General features: G+C 40.6%; 1 protein-coding gene across 1 annotated transcript; it reads right to left on the reverse strand.

The window, feature by feature from the left end:
- Positions 1-8,473: 8,473 nt before the first annotated feature.
- LOC103118756 (olfactory receptor 10D1B-like) lies at positions 8,474-9,406 on the reverse strand. Its single transcript, XM_007528965.1, has one exon. The coding sequence runs from the start codon at positions 9,404-9,406 to the stop codon at positions 8,474-8,476; it is 933 nt and encodes a 310-aa protein (XP_007529027.1).
- Between the last annotated feature and the right edge of the window lie 10,965 nt (positions 9,407-20,371).

A 20,371-nucleotide genomic window follows, 5' to 3' on the forward strand; every position in this document is an offset into this window, starting at 1 on the left:
CACCCCCCAGCTTGGTCTCCCATCCTTGCTCTGCTCTGGGATCCTGCTGCCAGCTTTGCGGGGAAGAGCGCACCGTGTGCAGGAGAGCTGCCGTGCACCAAGTGAGGCCCCGGGTTTGGTCCTGAGACCACGTGTGACTGAGCAGTGCTCTGCCCTGCCTCCTCTCACATTAAATACAAAACAGATCTTAGCGAGAGAGAAGGGGGTTAGCATGTCAGAAAGCCAGAGACCTTCCTCTGGGGGCTTGAAAGTGGCTACCAGGAGTGGAGTCCTTCTGCAGGCATTGAGCCCTAGTCATAACTCTGATGGCAAATAAACAAATAAATGTGATTAATTAGAATCAGAAGATATGGAAACTGATGTTAAGCATTCCTCAAGAAGTTTGTTCCGTCAGTTTGTGCCCCTACTTGACAGAATCCCTTGGAGGACTTCCTTTCTATTTTTTTCCCCACTCTTGCATCCGTCTGAGAGTACACTGAGCTCCCTTCCCTTTAGTCTGTCTCTACACAGGTACTGTTACACGCTTGGTGAGAACAGTAAGAAAGTCATTCAACAACGTGTCTTTTTTTTTTCTGTTTAGAACTATGTAGTTTTTAAAATGAGGCATTCATGATAAAAATAAATAAAAATTCAAATTAAAGAATTACTCTGTACTGCACAGGAAATCCTGCTCCTCAAAAATCAACACTGATAACAATTTAATGGACATTTTCCACATGGTACTACCTGAAGCTATAAAATAGGGCTTGGGCAGCATGTTAGTTAAGATGAACAAGACCAGAAGAGAAAACACAAGTAGAACCTGAACAGGAGTTGGTGTACTGCACCAAAGTAAAAGACTCTGGGTTATGTGTGGGAGGGGAGAATACAGGTCCTGGAAAAGGATGACAGAGGACCTAGTGGGGGTTGTACTGTTATGTGGAAAACTGAGAAATGTTATGCATGTACAAACTACTGTATTTACTGTTGACTGTAAAACATGAATCTGCCAATAAAGAAATAATAGGGGAAAAAGATGGCTACCTAGTTTATGGCCATACCACCCTGAACATGCTTGATCGCATCTGATCTCAGAAGATGGCTATCTATACCTACTGGTGTGGAAAGGTATGGGGGGGTGGCAGCTGTGGTTAAGTGCACACGTCATAGTGTGCAGAGACCTGGGTTTGAGCCACTGCTCCTCACCGTCACAAGAGGAGAAGCAGGTCTGCAGGTGTCTCTCTTTCTCACTCCTTCTGTATTTCTCTCGTGCCTATGGATTTCTGTCTCTATCCAATACATACACACACGGTATTTAGAGAAAAGGAGAGTCAGAGTGTAGAATATAAAGTGCAGGGGGCAGGGCAGGGGTGTATCAGGTAAGCACACATGCAGCAGAGCAGATCTGCAGGTGTCTCTTTCTGTCTGTCTATCTCCCCATCCCCTCTCAGTTCTATGTAATAAAAAAAAAGAAGAAGAAGAAGAAAGGAAAAGGAAAGGAAGGAGAAAAAGCAAAGGAAAAATCGACTGCAAGCCATGGATTCACAGTGCTAGCACTGAGCCCCAGCAATAGCCCTGGTAGCAAATAAATAAATAAACAAATAAATAAAGCTGCAGGGGCCACACGTTACCATGTGCAAGGGCCTAGGTTCAAACCCCTGTTCCCCACCTGCAGGGCGTAAGCTTCACAAGTTATCTTGCTTTCTTTCTCCTTCTTTATTTCCCCCCCACTTGCCTCTCAATTTCTGTCTTATCGAATAAAGGGGTATAAAATGGCCAGTTGGAGCAGTGAGTCTATCATGCAGGCACAAGCCCCAGAAATACCCTGGGAGCAATAAAAGTAAAGAAAAAAAATATGCTGCAGAGCTGTTTCTGTCACGCACATCTGGGTATGTGTGCACTGACCTCATGTGCATTTGCTGGAAAGGTGTCCTTTCATTTTTTTGAGATGGCTTTTACTAGTAATGAGGAGGCAAAGTCTTTCATCCTAAGACTGAGATTTTAAAAAGTTATCACAAAGAAATCTGTTTCTAAATAAAATAATGGCAGGAAAAATTCTAAGAAATTTTTATAGAAAATGCCCTTCATTGTCCCCTTCTGTTGAGGTTAAAATTGGCATCATGTTATTATCACACTGTTTGCAGGCTAACACTAATCTCTGAGATGCCTCATAAGTGATCAAACCTGTTTCTACAATTAAAAAAAAAAAAGTCTAATCCTTTCTCAAGAGTGGAGCAGGTCTGCAGGTGTCTGTCTTTCTCTCCCCCTCTCTGTCTTCCCCTGCTCTCTCCATTTCTCTCTGTCCTATCCAACAATGACAACAACAACAGTAACAAAAACAGCAAGGGCAACAAAAGGGAATAAATAAATAATTTTTTTAAGTTTCCTAGCTTAAAATAAAAAGAGTGGGCTAGAGCAGGTAGAAACATTAACATCGACTCTTTTGCATTCACCTCGCAGGCCCCTGTGGACTTTACCATCCGTTATCTGCAGAAGATTTCTCTTCTGGGCTAAGCTGCAGCTACGCACACAGAACAGACTACAGAAGCACTGACACGTACAAATGAGAGCAATTTGAAGCTGTTTCTCCAGAAAGACTTTACTCAGTGGTGTTGTCAGAAAATCATGAGCTTCACAGACCTCTTTCACACAGATAGTCACCATTTCAATCACTCTTCATCCTACCCTTTCTGTTCCAAGGTTTTTCTTGACTGCAGCCTAAATAATCAGTGCAGTGATGAACCTAATTTGTCAGTGCCCCAATGGTGCCATCTGCAGCCTGGTACAGTGAATTTCACCTTCATTCAGAGGCCAGTTTCAAAGCCAGAACTCAGAATTTAATTATAACACTAAAACATATACAATCTTTTTTTAAAAAAAAAAAAACTTTTTATCTTTATTTGACAGAGACAGGCAGAAACTGAGAGGAAGAGGGATACAGAGAGGGAAAGAAACAGACAGACACCTGTTACACTGCTTCACCACTTGTGAAGCTTTCCCCTGCAGGTGGGGACCAGGGGCTGGAACCTGGGGTCTTGCACATTGTAACGTGTACTCAACCAGGTGCACCACCACCCAGTCCCAACATATACAAACTTATAAACCCAAGAAACTTAATTATTTTAAAAAGGAATAAGTAGTAAGTGACAGTCAATGGATAGAAAGTTTCCTTCTGGAGTGAAGCAAATCTTCTAGAATTAGATTCTGGTGACAGTTACACAGCTACTAGTAACACTAAGAGCTGCTGCCATGTACACTTTGATGGGTGAATCAGTTAGCATGTGAAGCATATAGCATAAATACACGGTAAATTAAAGCAAATATTTGCTAAGAAAATGTGCAATCTTAAAAGTGATAGCTAGGAGTTGGGTGTTAGTGCAGCGGGTTAAGCGCAGGTGGCGCAAAGCACAAGGACCGGCTTGAGGATTCCGGTTCAAGCCCCCGGCTCCCCACCTGCAGGGGAGTTGCTTCACAAGTGGTGAAGCAGGTCTGCAAGTGTCCGTCTTTCTCTCCCCCTCTCTGTCTTCTCCTCCTCTCTCCACTTCTCTCTGTCCTATCCAACAAGGATGACATCAATAACAACAATAACTATAACAATAAAACAACAAGGGCAACAAAAGGGAATAAATATTTTTAAAAAATTTTTTAACTGATAGCTGATACCTGACATGTAATCATATAGTAATACTTCTCAAATCAACACCTTAAATTTACATAATCTTATTTGTCAATTATATCTCAACTGAAAATGTTAACAGAAAAATAATTAATTAATTAATGCCCCCACCAAAATCAGAATGTCCCAAGGGAAGAAACATGATCTGAGAGGAAAGCTGAAAAAAAAAAAAAAAGTCCTTGCCTGGGGACTTCAATCCCTGACTTTCAGAACCACTCCTTCATAAATAGTCAAGTCATTTTGAAATTCTTGAATTTCAAAAACACTAATTTTCAACAAGGAAGTGAATACCATTCAACAGGAAGACCTTCAGCAAGAGATCCTGGGACAATTGGAAATCCACATGCAAAGTGATTAATTTGCACCCTCACCTCATACTGTACATACAGAAATTAATCACAATGAATCTTTTAAAGTCTGTTAAAAAAAAAGGCTAAAACTACACAATTAGTAGAAGTATAGGGATGAACCTTCAAGAACTTGAATTTGGCAATAGTTTGTCCTGACATGAAAACACCAATAAACAAAAGACAACACAGGAATCTATCAAAAATCTCAAATGTGTACAGTACAGAGAACTATCAAGAAAAGTCAAAGGAAAGGGAAAAAATGGTGGATTTGCTGTGCAGGCACCTAGCTCCAATGATACCTCTGGTGGCTGGGAAAAAGATTAAATGCCCATTTCTTGATTCTGGCACCAGTATATGATTCCAGATTTATATTTAAATCTGCTTGTATTTATTAAGGAGTCATTTACTGATCTTTGTATAAGCAAACTTAAAATGAAAGGCAGGAACACCACTAGGCTCTGACATATGTGGCTGTCTCGGGCATGCAAGTCCGACGTTCTGCTGTTGATCACAGTTAACTCTTGTGTTCTAATGCCCAGACCAATATTTCACCTCACAAGTCATAGACAAGGTCATTAAAAGTGTTCACTATTTTACTTTTTATCTTTTTTTTCTTCACCAGAGCACTGATCTGCTCTGGCTTATCTGGGTGCTGGAGATTGAACCTGGGGCCTGGGGGCTCAGATATGAAACCTCTTTTTGTATAAATTTTATGCTATCTCCCCTGTCCTATTTTACTTTTCAAAGCAAATTTCTGGAGCAGTTTTTCATATGTTTGTTGGCCTTTTGTATCTCCTCTGGATTTCTATGGCTGAAGAGACAACTCATCACACAGGGTACGTGCTTTGGCACCTGCACAGCCTGAGTCTTTTCCCTGGCACCACGTAGGGCTTGCGAAGGCATCAGAGAAAGCTCTGATGCAGTGGTGGCACACTTACACACACACACACACACACACACACACACACACACACACACCCCTCTCTCTCTCCATCTGAAAGAATAAGCAGCCCAGCTTGGTAAAATCACACACACACAAGGCTGCATCTCATGAATAAAATGGCATGTTAATAGTAGTGAAGTTCTTTGTGGTTTTTTAACATATATTTTATGTTGATATTCATCATACTTTTTTGTACAGCCAGGACCTTGCACATGTGCAATTTCACCACTCCCAGCATGAATTTTTGCTCAGAGACACAGAGAAGGAAGGAGACTACTGGGAAACCTCTCACATGAAGCAGGGGCACAGCCTAGGCCCCTCACGTCACAGGACACACAACGCACACAGCAAGTCATCTCTCTGGCCCACCATTCATTCTTGAGGCGCCAACTTAGGAGTACTGCATCGATCTGTGTCACTGCTCAAATTTGCTAAGTCTGACATCAGAGAAGCAGAATGAAATAGTGAATCTGGTTTCTTGTCTGCAGGGAATTAGTTTCCATAGGTAGCCTCTTTTGCTAAATGTCCTGGTTTCCTTCCTTTCATCTCAACCTAACACTCACAGTCCTCTCTATTCTTGCTGTTGCCAAAGCTTCACCTCTCCTGGACAGCCTTTTCAGATGCAAAGAGAGACAGACAGAAAGAAGGGGGAACAACACCATAGCTCCAGAGCTTTCTTCAGTGCAGCTGGAGCTGGGCTGGAACCTGGGCCCATGAATGCAAAGCAGGTGCACTCCCCAAGTGAGCTATCTTGCCAGCCCTATTCTGTTGTCACTCAAAGTCTTTAATATCCACGTAGCAAGCATTTGCTCCACGTCTACCTATCTGACATGCTTTATATTCTATGAATACAAAGCCCACATCTATCCTGCTCAGTATATGGTCTCTCAGGCTAGCACCATATAAATGTATAAATAATGAATTCAGAGCAGTTCTTCTCACTTAATTGTGTTTTAGGCCAGAAGGGGACACAAGCATTACACAGCAACTTGTGGATCATGTAGCAATCCAAAAATCACTAAAATCCAAAAATCATGTGGTTTTTCTAACGGCAGAGATTATACTGAGCATTGAATCATGAAAGCCATGCAAAAAACACGCAGTGCGAAATGTACTTCACAGATGAAAAATGCTAATGTAAGACTTTCAATAAGTAAAAGTTTGAATAAAGTGGATATGTGTCTATTTGTGGTGGTGTTGCAAGTGCAGTGACAGATTTAGGAGCACTCTCTACAGAAAGGCAGAGCCTACTTTCTCTCCCACCGAGAGTGAGTGAAATGTAGAGACATTTCATCAGAGAACCGAAGCAGGGCTGGATGTTATGTGGCTCTGGACACAAGATCACAGGAGATTCCGAGGCTTCCTGTTAGATGTTCTTGGATACCTCACTGGGAGGAATCTGGATGGCATGTTTTGAAGACAAGAAGGTGAGTTTATGGAAAGGCCCCGCAGTGAGTAAGGAACTGAAATATCTGCTGAGATCCACATAAGATGCCATTTTGGAGGAAGATCTCTCAGCACTTCTTGAACCATCACATGAGTCACCCTGCTCACAGAGCAACTTCATGTGATAGTCAGTCAGGAGTACCCCACTAAGCTACTCTAGTACTCCTGACCCGTAGAAGCTGTGTGAGCCCCCCCCCCCCCCCATCATCTGAGGCCCTAGTCAGGGAAGCCTGGGATTCCCACACAGATATGATGGGTCTAGACCTCTTACAGATCCCTCTCTTCAACATCACTGGTCATCTCCATCAGGAACAACATCATCAACTCTCTTGTGGGCCTCTCCAGGACCTTGCCCTCACTGTAGAACAACAGTGGTAGAAACTGCCCCACTCTCTGAAGGGAGGCTGGGTCAACATACTCTGCCACTTAAGGAAGACTGGTCCTGAAATGAGTGCAGCCTACAATGTTCCTAGCTGTGACCATGGACTGCAAGTTCAGACCCACAGGGATGCAGAGGTTACACAGGCTCCTGTGCTAAATATGAATAGACATGGACCCTAGATCAGATTGATGGGGTTTACAGTTAATGGGATTTATATGCTTTCCCCACATTTGGGAGCTACTCTCTGCCCTGATCCAGCTTTCTAGCTAGCTCTATTCTCAACTCTGACACCATCTTCCTAGACTATACTTTTAGCCTACCTGCATGTTAGCTGTGGGGCTCAGGCAAAAATTAGTAAAGTCATGGGCCCGTTGGAATATATGTGAAATAGACTTCCTAGCTCCTTCCAACATGAAGACTCTAAACCTCATCTGCTCTATTCTTACCTTTAGGTTCCTGATTATTGAACAATTTGTTCTGCTTTTTATCCTAATGCTTTTCAGCCACCAAGTTGCAAATGCTACCATGACGCCAATCTGACTTCCCTGAGACAGAAGACCTCACCAAGGTCCAGGAACCTCACTTCCCCAGAGCCCTGTCCCACTAAGGAAAGACAGAAACAGGCTTGGAGTACGGATTGACCTGCCAATGGTCTGTTGGTTCCCAGACAACTAAAGCCAGGATTCAGGAGTGGCTGGAGCTGTTGGTCTAATGTGATACCACTGCCACTGCCTTTGGAAGATGAAATGGAATGGCTCTTGTGTTCAAATTGAAGTGGGGGGGATGTATGATTAAAGTAGCTATTTAAAAAAAAAAAAAGGCAAAACCAGACCAAACCAAACTCCTCCCACTAAAGAGAGCAAAACCAAACACCAATAAAAACATCAGAATCAAAGATTAGTCAAAGCAGAGAGAAGGAGGGAAAAAAACCAAAAATCTATCAAGTAGCCTGAAGATGAAACGAAGCCAAATCAACCAAACAAAGAACACTCCCTCAAAATAAAGCGAAAACAAATGATTACAAAAAGCTACTATCGAACATAAACTTACGATATAGAGGGAAAAATCAAACTAAGGGAAGAAAGACTATCCCAGGGGAACTGTGGCTTGGTGCTGTCTGTAGCTAAGATTCAGTAAGGCAGTTTCAGGTAGCTCTGCACTGAGTTCTGACAAAAGGTGCAGACTTAGAATCTTGCTTGGTGAGTTTAACTCCACAGGTGGGCGACTTGTCTGTAGCTGCCCCTACTTTCCCAAGTAGGCCACCTCTGGCCTGGGGGGTGGGTTTGAGGGTTGGAAGACCAACAGTGTGCTTGTCCTTTGTCCTTTTCAGCTCCCTTTTGCAGATTTATGGATGCATTAAAATATTCCACCATGGTTCCTCCTTGTCCCCTTCTCTAAAGTTTGCCTCCTACTGGCCTGGAAATCCTGGGATTTAAATCAGGTTTTTTTTTGTTTGTTTGTTTGTTTGTTTGTTTTGGTGGAGAATCAGTCTAGTTGCTGCCTTCAAGCTGCCATCTTCAGGTGAAAGATTTTAATGTTCTTTTGTTGGGCCTCCTTTTTGATACGAGTATTCAGTTTCCCCTGAAACTGCTGCTCATACCAGAAGCATGAGAGCAGCGCTGCCAAGCTCGCAATTGGCAACAATCCCGTCATGGAGCCATGATCAGAAGTAGCTCCTGTGGAGTTTCCCCAGCCCCTTATCCCACAGAAGCAGGGACTACCCGAGTCAGCACTTTCCTCAGAGCCAATTTCACACTCTCATTTCTCAAAGTGTAAACCAAAGGATTCAGAGAAGGAGTGACAATATTATTTAGCACCTGAATGACAGAATCCAGCCAGGGGCTAGAAGCAGGTCTGAGGTAGATGAGCATCACAGGCCCATAGAACAAGAGGATGGAAATCAGATGGGCACTGCAGGTCGAGAACGCTCGGCGCCTGCCTTCAGAGGAGCTCATCTTCAATATGGAGAACATAATCAGACCGTAGGAAGCGAGGATCAGGAAAAAGCACATGAGAGTCACTACATCCACATCAGTAAAACTCACTGTCTGGGCTAGAGTGGTGTCGGCACAGGCCAGGGGCAGGACCACCGGGATATCACAGAAGAAATTGTCCACCTCATTTGGACCACAGTAGGGCAACCTAAAGACAAGAAACGTAAGGATGCTTCCATGTAGACAGCCACCCAGCCAAGTGCCCAGGATCAAGCCAATACACACCCTGTAGTTCATGATAACAGTGTACCTCAAAGGGTGGCAGATAGCCACAAAGCGGTCATAGGCCATCACAGTGTACAAGAAACACTCAGTACCGCCCAGGGCATGATAGAAAAAGAGCTGGGAGGCACATCCCTCGTATGAGATGGCTCGACTTTGTCCTATTAGATAGAGCATCGTTTTAGGAGAGCTCACTGAAGGGAAGAAAATGTCAAACACAGACAGGTTTCCAAGGAAGAAGTACATGGGGGTATGAAGGTTGGAGGAAACCAGAATAGTGAGGAAGATGAGCAGATTCCCCAGTAAGGTGAACAGATAGAAGAAGAAAAACAGGACAAACAGCATACTCTCCAACCCTTCAGAATTGGGAATCCCCAGCAGGATGAATTCTGTGACAGCAGTGGAGTTGTGCATGCTCACGCATCAGATGGTCCTGGGGAAGCAAAGCCATCATCAGGAGGTCAGACCACAATCAACAGTAGAACTATATTCCTAGCAGAATTAGTGCCATCAAAGGAAATGGCTGCAAGCAAAAGAAAAACAAAGGGAGAGACCAGTAATAAACTGGGTACTATACTGAAGTAATTTATCTTACCTGGCCTTAACTGGGTAACAGAGGTTTGCCAACTTAAAGATGACATATTCGGGGGGCCGGGTGGTAGTGCAGAGGGTTAAGCACACATGGCATGAAGTGCAAGGACGGCGTCAGGATCCCAGTTTGAGCCCCCGGCTCCCCACCTGCAGGGGGGGTCACTTCACAGGCGGTGAAGCAGGTCTGCAGGTGTCTATCTTTCTCTCCCCCTCTCTGTCTTCCACTCCTTTCTCGAGTTCTCTCTGCCCTATCCAACAACAGCAATGGCAACAATAATAACAACAAGGGCAACAATGGGAAAAATAGCCTCCAGGAGCAGTGGATTTGTAGTGCAGGCACCGAGCCCCAGCGATAACCCTGGAGGCAAAAGCAAAAAAAAAATCTTTGGTCCATACTCCCAGAAGGATAAAGGAAGGACATTTAGAAGTAGTAATAGGTGTAGGTGTGACTTAGAAAGGAAAAGAAGTTAGGGCCATAGGAAAAAAAAAAATATATATATATATATATATATATATTCACTCAACTATGTCTGTGACTTTGGGAGAACTGCTGCAGTTTCCAAAGGAAATAATGGGGACACAAAACTCTGGCGATGGGAATGATGTGGAATTATCTCCCTGTCATGTCTTTATTTTGTAAATCAGTGTTAAATCACCATATATATATATATATATATATATATATATATATATATATATAAAAACTTGTCTGAAGACCAACTTCTCCAAGGAAAATTTACCATCAGGTGACAATCCTCTTTTAGTTATCAGTCAAGACCTAATTTGTTGGTACGCAGATCTATATGCATTCCCAAATTTACACATAAAAAATGTCAGCTTGAAGAGAAGTTATATGTATTTATTTGTGCTTTCAACACTATACTTCCTGTTCTTCAGCATATCTGTTCAATAAACAAGTATACAGGCAGCATGTATGACTTTCTCATGTACACATACAGAGAAATTGGATTGAATGTAGAAGACAGTATTGCACAAAGAACAGGAAGATGACTAACACTCTAGTGAATTATCTTTCCCCAACTAGACTTTCTTTCCTTTTTTGCCTCCAGGGTTATTGCTGGGGTGAATCCACTGCTCCTGGAGGCTATTTTTTCCCCCTTTGTTGCCTTGGTTGTTTTATCGTTGTTGTGGTTATTATTGTTGTTACTGATGTTGCTGTTGGATAGGACAGAGAGAAATGGAGAGAGGAGTGGAAGACAGAGAGGAGGAGAGAAAGATAGACACCTGCAGACCTGCTTCACCTCCTGTGAAGTGACTCCCCTGCAGGTGGGGAGCCGGGGGCTCGAACTGGGATCCTTCTGCTGGTCCTGTGTTTTGTGCCACGTGCACTTAACCCACTGCGCTACCGCCCGACTCCCTGAATTTTATTTTCTAATAGATACTTTTCCTACTTGTTTGTACCATTTTTTTGTTAGCACTCTATGGTATTACCAGGTATAACTAATTTCCATCTGCCTTTAATTAATATTCATTCACAGAAAATGATCCAATATACTTATACTAACTTATTATTGTCTAATCTGTTACCCTTTCTTCCCTATTTTAAAAGCACAAAGTCTTTTAGCAGGATGAAAACTTTCAAGAAGTAGAATCTCTGACAAAAATCAAGATGGTAGAGAGGAAAGAACTTCTCTTGAAGTCACTTGTATAGCCAGGACCAATGTAAAGCTGGATCTGTTCACATTGCTTTACTAGACCGTGATCCTCATGATACAGTCAAGAAGACAAAAAAAAAAAAAAAAGCTCCAAACTGCTATTCAAAACATACAAGAACTCTTAAAACTCAGCCTAATGAAAACTGAACCAAAGGCTTTTAGAGGTACCAGATGGCAAATGAGCACATAAAAAAGCTAGTCAATATCATACGTAATCATTGAAGTGAAAATTATATAGTGTGCACTTACTTCCAAGACTTCTCTCACGTCTAACTAGTAGATCACTGAATTAGGAACATTAAAGAATGTTCTAAAGTTGCACGTGTCTCCTTCTTCAGTTACTTGAGCAAGGGCAATGACAATAAAAAAGGAAGAGAAGGGAAAAGGAGAAGAAAGGGAAAAGAGTAGGCTAAGGAGAACCAGACTGCAACAGAAGCAGGCAGACTTTCAGATTTATACCAACAGGGGGAAAACACATACAACATGGGTGGAGAGATTTGTCCAGGCAACAATAATGTCTCCTTAAAGCTAAAAGCTTTGTTTATATGACAGCAGGACAGAGAGCATTTTCTGCTCTTGAATCCAAGGTACATAGATTCCACACACAGCCCAGAACCTGCAATTCTGGATTTATAACATTTGCCAGCTGGAGAATTTCTTCTGAGACAATATTCCCCATGAACCAATCCCAACACTTAGGAGGGATGAATGAGCAATGGGAGTAATTAGAGCCTTCCTCTTTTTCCCACTACACATATTATTTCATAATACTTATTCATTATAAAGCTGTCATTGAAACTTTATTAACCACTTGGTAAATACTTAAGAGAAAAAAAACAATTTTTAAATACCTTATTTTAGCCAGAAAGATCATGAAGTTGTATCACACCAGACTTGCTTGGAAGAGGTTCCATGCTTGATCTCCAGTGTCATCAACAGTCAGATTTGTAGAGCGCTCTGGTCAAAAAGCAAATGAACAAAACCCCCAGAAAATTACCAACTATATTTCTTCTAGCTTAACATTACTAATGACAACATTTTGGTTTTATCTTGCCAAACACTCTAGCACAGTTTATGGTATACTTCTCAACTATTCATTCCCTCTCTCATATATATACATATATATTTATTTTTTTCAATTTTAACTTTATCAAAGTATTTTCAATATCATTACTCGTTCATCATGACTATAATTTAAGCACACAATAAATATGCTATCTTAAGTATTTTATATAATAGCAGATGATTACTGAAGACAAGTTTTCAGGAAGAAAATAAGGTATTATTTTAAATAATGTGCAATGTTAAAAGATGTTTGCCCTCAAGATTTATGAAATCTTTTAACTTTTTTTTTTTTTGCCACCAGGGTTATTGCTGGGACTCTGTGCCTGCACTACGAACCCACTGCTCCTGGAGGCCATTCACCTCCCTTTTTTGTTGCCGTTGTTGTTTATCGTTGTTTTTGTTATTGTTGTTGTTAGATAGGACAGAGAGAAACTGAGAGAGATGGGTAAGACAGAGGGGGAGAGAAAGACAGACACCTGCAGACCTGCTTCACCTCCTGTGAAGCGACTCCCCTGCAGGTGGGGAGCCGGGGGCTCGAACCGGGATCTCTATGCAGGTCCTTGCACTTCATGCCATATGCACTTAACCCACTGCGCTACTGCCTGCCCCCGAAATCTTTAACTTTTCGTTAGTTTTTTTCAGCACTATGTCTCACTCTAATACTGAGCAGGTTTCAGGTGTACATCATGGGACATCAGCAGGTGTGTACAGCCTGCATTTAGTCCCTACTACAGCTCCATTCTGTCCTTCACCACACATTTTTCCTCTTTGTCCTGATACACGCATCCATCTTCCCCTTTCCTTCTGGTAAGCATGAATGGGTCTTGGTGTCTAAATGGTTTTGGTTTGAGTCATCTGTTTTCTCCATATACCACATGAGTAAAATCATAGAGTGACTGTCTTTCTGTAAACACAGCTGAGAATTTCGATGGTAGCATTTATTCTACCAAGGAGATATGGCTATACTACTCAATAATCTTCATTTTTCTGGATGGTTAACTTGTTTTTTTTTTAAGAATTTATTTATTAATGAGAAAAACAGGAGGAGAGAGAGAAAAAACCAGACATCACTCTGGTACATGTGCTGCCGGGAATTGAACTCAGGACCTCATGCTTGAGAGTCTAATGCTTTATCCACTGTGCCACCTCCTGGACCACGGTTAACTTGTTTTAACACTTCTTTTATTCCCCCAAAGATAAATAGATGACAGATATCAATAATAATAAAATGTACTATAATCAACCTCTTAATTCATACAGATATTCACATATGAGACTTTACAAAAATAGATGACAATGAAACAACATATTTTATTTTAATGAAAGAGAGAAGAAAGCACAGAGACCAGAGCACTGCTCAGCCCTGATTCATGCTGATGCTGGGGACTGAACCTGAAACCTCAGAGCCCCCAGGCTCTTTTCTATAATCATTATGCTATCTCCTTACCCCCAAAACAACATATTTTAACAGCTAAAATTTAAGTGACTTTCTAGATTCCTACCAAAAGATTATGTATACATTATACTCCAAAAATAATCTTCAAAAATGAATGCAAAATAATTATCTATCCAGAAAGACAATGGCTGGGAAAAATTATAATCAGATATGAACTACAAGAAATGGTAAAGAATAGAGAGGTCGGCTCAGTGTTTAAAGAAAAAGTAATGGTGGTGATGCATTATGGGACTTATGACACCACATAAAAGTGAAATGTATGACAATGACAGCTCACAGGAAATCAACTGAACTTATGTAAGATTCAGAAATTACACTGGATACAGAAGTTATGGGGTATATATTCAGTAGGACAAAACCTTGCAATAAAAAAAAGATGAGACTGTCTCATGTGTAGCAAAATGGGTGGAACTGAAGGTCACTGTGCTAAGTGAAGTAAGTACACAGGTGAATGACAATCACCAGATGGTTATGTTCCTGTATGGAATACAAAAGATGAATGCAAATGAACTTTTAAGTTACTGAAGTGTTACTTAAATCTCTTAAGAATTAGAACTTTAGGGGGCTGGGTGGTAGCGCAGTAAGCGCACACAGCTCAAAGCGCAAGGGCCCTGCTAAGGATCTCAGATCGAGTCCCCAGCTCCCCACCTGCAGGGGGGTCGCTGCGAAAGCAGTGAAGCAAGTCTGCAGGTGTCTACCTTTCTCTCCCCCTCCTCTCTCCATTTCTCTCTGTCTTATCCAACAACAACAGCAACAACAACAATAACAACTGCAACAAGGGCAACAGAATGGGAAAAATGGCCTCCAGGAGAAGTGGATTCGTAGTGCCGGCACCAAGCCCCAGTGACAACCCTGGAGGTGAAGAAAAAAAAAAAAAAAAGAACTAGAACTCTGGTGAAAGTTGTGGTGATCTACATATTACATATATCAGACATGGGTTTGAAACTGTACCCCTGAAATAACTTCGTAAAGCACAGTTAAATCACAAATTAAAAGAAATGGGAAAAGGCGGGTCATCACTTTAAGATGACTACTGTGCACCCTAGAGCAACAGCTAAAAACAAATAAGACATGGGACTAAGCAAATAATAAAGTATAAATGATTAAGTAAAATAAATATCTTCTTTAAATCATTTACATTAATTAGATTGAAATCTAAATTTTAAGTTAAACTTTAAATAATAGTTTAAGAATATTATATGTAAGTAAAGTAAATTTAAAATAATTAGATCTACATAATCCCTTGATAATCATAGCTGGGCAATTAGTGTTCTGGGTCAACGTACTAAAACGAGAAATAAAATTAATAGGTACTTGGGAGTCGGGCGGTAGCGTAGAGGGTTAAGCAAGTGGTGCAAAGTGCAAGGACCGGCGCAGGGATCCCAGTTCGAGGCCCCCCACTCCCCACCTGCAGGGGAGTCACTTCACAGGTAGTAAAGCAGGTCTGCAGGTGTCTTTCTCTCCCCCTCTGTCTTCTCCTCCTCTCTCCATTTCTCTCTGTCCTATCTAACAATAACTCCAACAACAATGAAAAACAAGGGCAACAAAAGGGAAAATAAATATTTTAAAAGTTATAAAAAAATTAATAGGTATTTGCTTTTGAAAACATATAGAAAAATTGGTATTTTACAAAAATGATATTAATCTATACATAAAAACTCAACAGATTCAACTAGAAATCAGTACCACTCACACCTGTTATTACAAGATGCTAAAAAGAAGCTTATGTTAACAAACATTTCTAGTCTGTGCTCTATATGCAGATTTCTAAATCTATTAACTGGAGCTAAATTAGAAAGAACAAATGAAGTGTCTTTTCAGGATAGCATTAAGAGTTTACACTGGTCTAATGTGTTTTATACCACATGGATAGATAACCTGGAAAAACGGTAATATGGCAGGCTAATGGGGGAAAACATGAATTCAGGGGCTTCAGTTGCTCAAATTCATTCTAAGCAGAATAATATTCTATGGGCATAACAGTCTTCTGAAGCTATACCATCCCTCTTCCAAATACTAACAGTATTCTGGAGTTCTAATGTGTAAGAACAGGTTGTCTCCCTGTTTTCATAAGACCTTTTTCCCTGATAAGATATAAAATAGTTCCAGCAGAAAAACATTATTTTACTACCTTTAGTTACATTAAAATAAGCTTAAAAGCAAAACTTTCACAGAAAAATCTCTGAATCACACAAGGTGAGGAGCCTCCATCCTTGGCTCAGACCTTGCATAAGCTGCCAAGCCCCAGAGAGATGATGTCTAGTGTGAAGCTCATAGACAAGAAGGAATATGCTGATCGTCCTGGGACAAAGAAGGTCCAGAGCTCCTCTCTGACTGGCCACACTCACCAGAAGGAGAAAGATTCACCAAAGAGACTTTCACCCTCACCAGAGAATTGTCGCCATGATAAAAGCTCATAATTTCTTCCTTTGACTAGGGGGGCGGGGTGGTTAGAGAACGACCACTGAAGAACTTGATTGCTCTGTCTACGCAAGAGGAATTTTCAAACCTGAAATGTCATGGCTGTCTCTTCTGAAGATTACTTTTTGTGTAATCAGAATGCCTTATGGAATAAAGGCTTGCCAAAGCAAACAACACTAAAAAAGTATTTGGCAAAAATGCTGCTGATCTATCATAGTACTGAAACGGTGCCCTCCTCCAAGAGAGCTCAGGGACCAAGTCAGTAACTCCCGAGATATCAGATCAGCTTTAAGCTCTCTTCTCTAAAAAGTGTCGGTTTCCATGGCATGCACTTATGGCTTTATCTGCACCAAAAAAAAGAAGGATCCTACTCGATGAAGAGAGGGGTTTTATACATCCTGAATTGTCCTACTGTTCAAAACCTAGCTGCAAAATGAGTAAGTAGCAAAAACTGCAAAACTTCAGCATTTTTCAGGTATTCTGTCTTTTAGAGTTCTAGATTTTTTTTTTCTTCTTTGGTGCTGGCTTATATTGTGACAGTTATAGCCCAAGGAACAACTCTGATTTGTTTAACATTTTGGTAAAATGTTAAAATTCTATAAAGCCACAAGTTTGTAAGGTACTTTGGCTATAAGCCTTCATCTTACAGGTCAGAATGAAACAATAAATATATTCTATTTTTTCAAATTGAAAGATACTGCTCACGTGACTATTACAGAAGCATTTTAGGAATAGTGAAGAAATATAGCTTTTCTATCGAGGAGGTCCACATATTGAACTTGATTTCTGTTTCTTTTCTCTTTAGATCTACAATTGTAGGATCTAAAATTCAGTTCACTCAAAAAAAAAAAAAAAAGAAGAAAGAAAGAGGAGGAGGAGGAGGGAGGAAGACTGGGGAGACGGGATAGTAGTTATGCAAGACTACAATGCCTTTGGCTCTGGGCTCCCAGATTCAATCCCCAAAACCAGCATTAGCCAGAGCTGAGCAGACCCCAAGATTTGTCTCTTTCTGTACCTCTCTCATTAAAATAAAATGTTTTTAAAAGAAGTATTTTATACTTTGTAAAAAAAAAAAAGTTGAAAGAAAAATTTACTGTCTGAGCTTTCTGACATAGAAGAAACCTAAACAATAAAAATAATTTCATAATGTATACTTTCCTTATATTTAAATGCACAGTTGGGTATACAAAAATTCATTTCTGCTGGTCCAGGAGGTGGCACAATGGATAAGGCTTTGGCCTCTCAAGCATGAGGTCCGTTGTTCAGTCCCCAGCAGCACGTGTACCTGAGTGATGTCTGGTTCTTTCTCTCTCCTATCATTTCTCATGAATAGATAAAAATCCTAATATATATATCCATTTCTGGAACACAAACCCCAGAGGTAAAGGTTAGTCTTCCTTACTATTGAAGCATGACTGATTTCCAAAGGTATCTCAAGAAATGTTGTTAGGTGTTTTGATCACACATCAGTATGATCAATCACTTCAAATATTAGAGGGAGAAATAATAAAATGTGTAGGTTGAAATGAAGATACGGCAACAGGAGTTGAGAACAGCAAGGTAGTCTGAGGAGTGCAACTTGAGTACAACGTCATATTTCACAAGCAGCCAGATGGGTTTGGGCTAAAGCAGGACACAGGGACCTCCTCCCAGCAGTGGAAAACCATTACTGGGGTCCTGCCTCCACACATCTCTACCTGATCTCAGAAGTGTACAAAGATAGTTTCCTTTTTTTTCTTTTTATTTATTACTGTTTTTACATTTGACAGTAAATACAATAGATCATAACATTTCCCAGTTCTCCATATAACAATACAACCCCTACTAAGTCCTCTGTCATCCTTTTTGGACCTGTACTCTTCCCCCACCCACCCCAGGGTCTTTTTAAAACTTTGGTGCAATACATCAACTCCAGTTCTGATTCTACTTGTGTTTAATCTCTTCTGGTCTTGTTTTTCAACTTTGAAGGGAGTTTTCTTAGCTCAGTCATCAAGAACAAAGATTTCTTTAGAGAAATGTGTACTTATAGTGGAAATCGCTAGTGGTCAGAGACTGAACATCTATATTTGGAAGGGTGCTGTGTTCTGTGTGTTTATGTGTATGTGTGTCAGAGTGTTGTTTTCGCCAGGCTGGCTTCACAGGCGGGTAACAGACGACCAGGGACTCATGGTTGAGCTGTAGGCAGTATCTCCTTATTCATGCAGGACGCAACACAATCTAAGCCGAGCTAAGCTAAACTCAAGTACCCTAAAACTCACAATGCTGTCTTTATATATACTTGCCAAGTAGGGTGGAAACAGGATGTGACATAGAGAGGGTGGAGAGAAAAGTGACTGGTGAAAATCAGGGTGTGACAAGGAGAGGATCAGGGTGTGACAAGGAGAGGGGGCGGAGCAGGCGAGAATTCTACCACTAAACCACCAATGCCCTGGAGGGAGTGTGGTGCTTTATGTAAATGTAAAAGTGATTTATGTAAATAGACTGCTTTGAATGGGATCAAACCCAATCCCTATAGAGGCATATATATATATGAAATAGAATGGAATGGACATTCAATATCACCAAGATAGTCTTGGAAAAGCAAAACTAGAAAATTCTCAATACCAGAATTCAACATTTATTACAAAGATGTAATAATGGAAATATTGTAGGTTTGCTGAAGGACAGAGAAGTAGAAAAACAGAACACAGAGAATAAAGCAGTAAGCTGCATTTACTAAGATGAAAAAGCAAACACTGCTGTGTTAGAAAATAATGATCCCTTTAATAAACTATTTTGTGTATTCAGGCTTCTTTGTGAAAAAGGAAATTTATCTTTATCCTACCTCTTATTATAAATAATAAGAAAACCAGTTATAGCTGGATTGTAGATGCTGTTATGGTAGTCTCTGTGAAACTAGCTTAAGTAAAGACTTCTTAGAGGAAACCAGAAAAAGCTAATCATAAAATGATACAATGAACTAAACTGATTTCATTTTGAATATAAAAATTCAGGCAGTTTTCTTTGAACATAATATTATAGCAAAAGAAATTAGCAATAAAATCCTGACTAAATAAAGCAACCCAGTTGAGCGCTCAAGCCAATATCCTGAAAAAACACTTTAGATAATGAAATAATTATAAATGTAATCTCAAATGATGTAGAAAAAATGACACCAGTGATATAATTTTAGATATAATTCCAAATGAAGTAAATATTTAAATGAAGCATAAAAACTCAAAGTACTGAAATATTATATAAATTAAAAGTTAATAAACTTTAGCCATAGTGGATACCTTCTTAAAGAAGAATATCAGAAAACCACTTTGAAATTGATTAGTAACGCTTTCTAGAACATGAAGTACATCTACAGAAATGAGTTACATTTCAAGGAAAGCACATTTCTACCTTTCAATAAAACAGTTAATATATGTTTTTAATTAGTAAGGATTAAGATAAATCTTAAGAAAAATACTGTTATTTCAAAAGACATATATTAATGACATACTTGATGAACGTATGCTGAAAGAGAAGTGAAAAAATAATAGTACGGGGGCTGGGCGGTAATGCAGCGGGTTAAGCGTACATGGCATTTAGCACAGGGACTGGACTAAGGATCCTGGTTTGAGCTCCGGCTCCCCACCTGAAGGGGGGGGGTTGCTTCACAGGTGGTGAAGCAGGTCTGCAGGTGTCTGTCTTTCTCTCCCCCTCTGTCTTACCCTCCTCTCTCGATTTCTCTGTCCTATTCAACAATGACAGCAATAACAACAATAATAACAATGATAAACAACAATGGCAATAAAAGGGAAAAAATAACCTCCAGAAGCAGTGGATAGACACCTGCAGACCTGCTTCACCGCTTGTGAAGCAACTTCCCGGCAGGTGGGGAGCCATGGGCTCGAACCAGGATCCTTACACTGGTCCTTGCGCTTTGCGCCACCTGCGCTTAACCCACTGCATTACCGTCCGACTCCCGCAGAGAAGATATTTATCACACTTGAACTAAAGAGACAATGAAAGTATAGTACCTCTAAAATCCTTAAAACTAAGAAGGTAAAATAAAAGCAAGTAAAAATACAAGCCAAAAAGAGATGGATGAATACTGGGTGATTTCACTTATGGCACAACTTAAAGACTGGCTGACTGGTTTTTGTGTATTGTAGCAAAACAAAGGACTCTGGGAAAGAAGGG

The sequence above is a fragment of the Erinaceus europaeus genome, chromosome 20, assembly GCF_950295315.1.
Source record: "Erinaceus europaeus chromosome 20, mEriEur2.1, whole genome shotgun sequence".
Classification (NCBI taxonomy): domain Eukaryota; kingdom Metazoa; phylum Chordata; class Mammalia; order Eulipotyphla; family Erinaceidae; genus Erinaceus; species Erinaceus europaeus.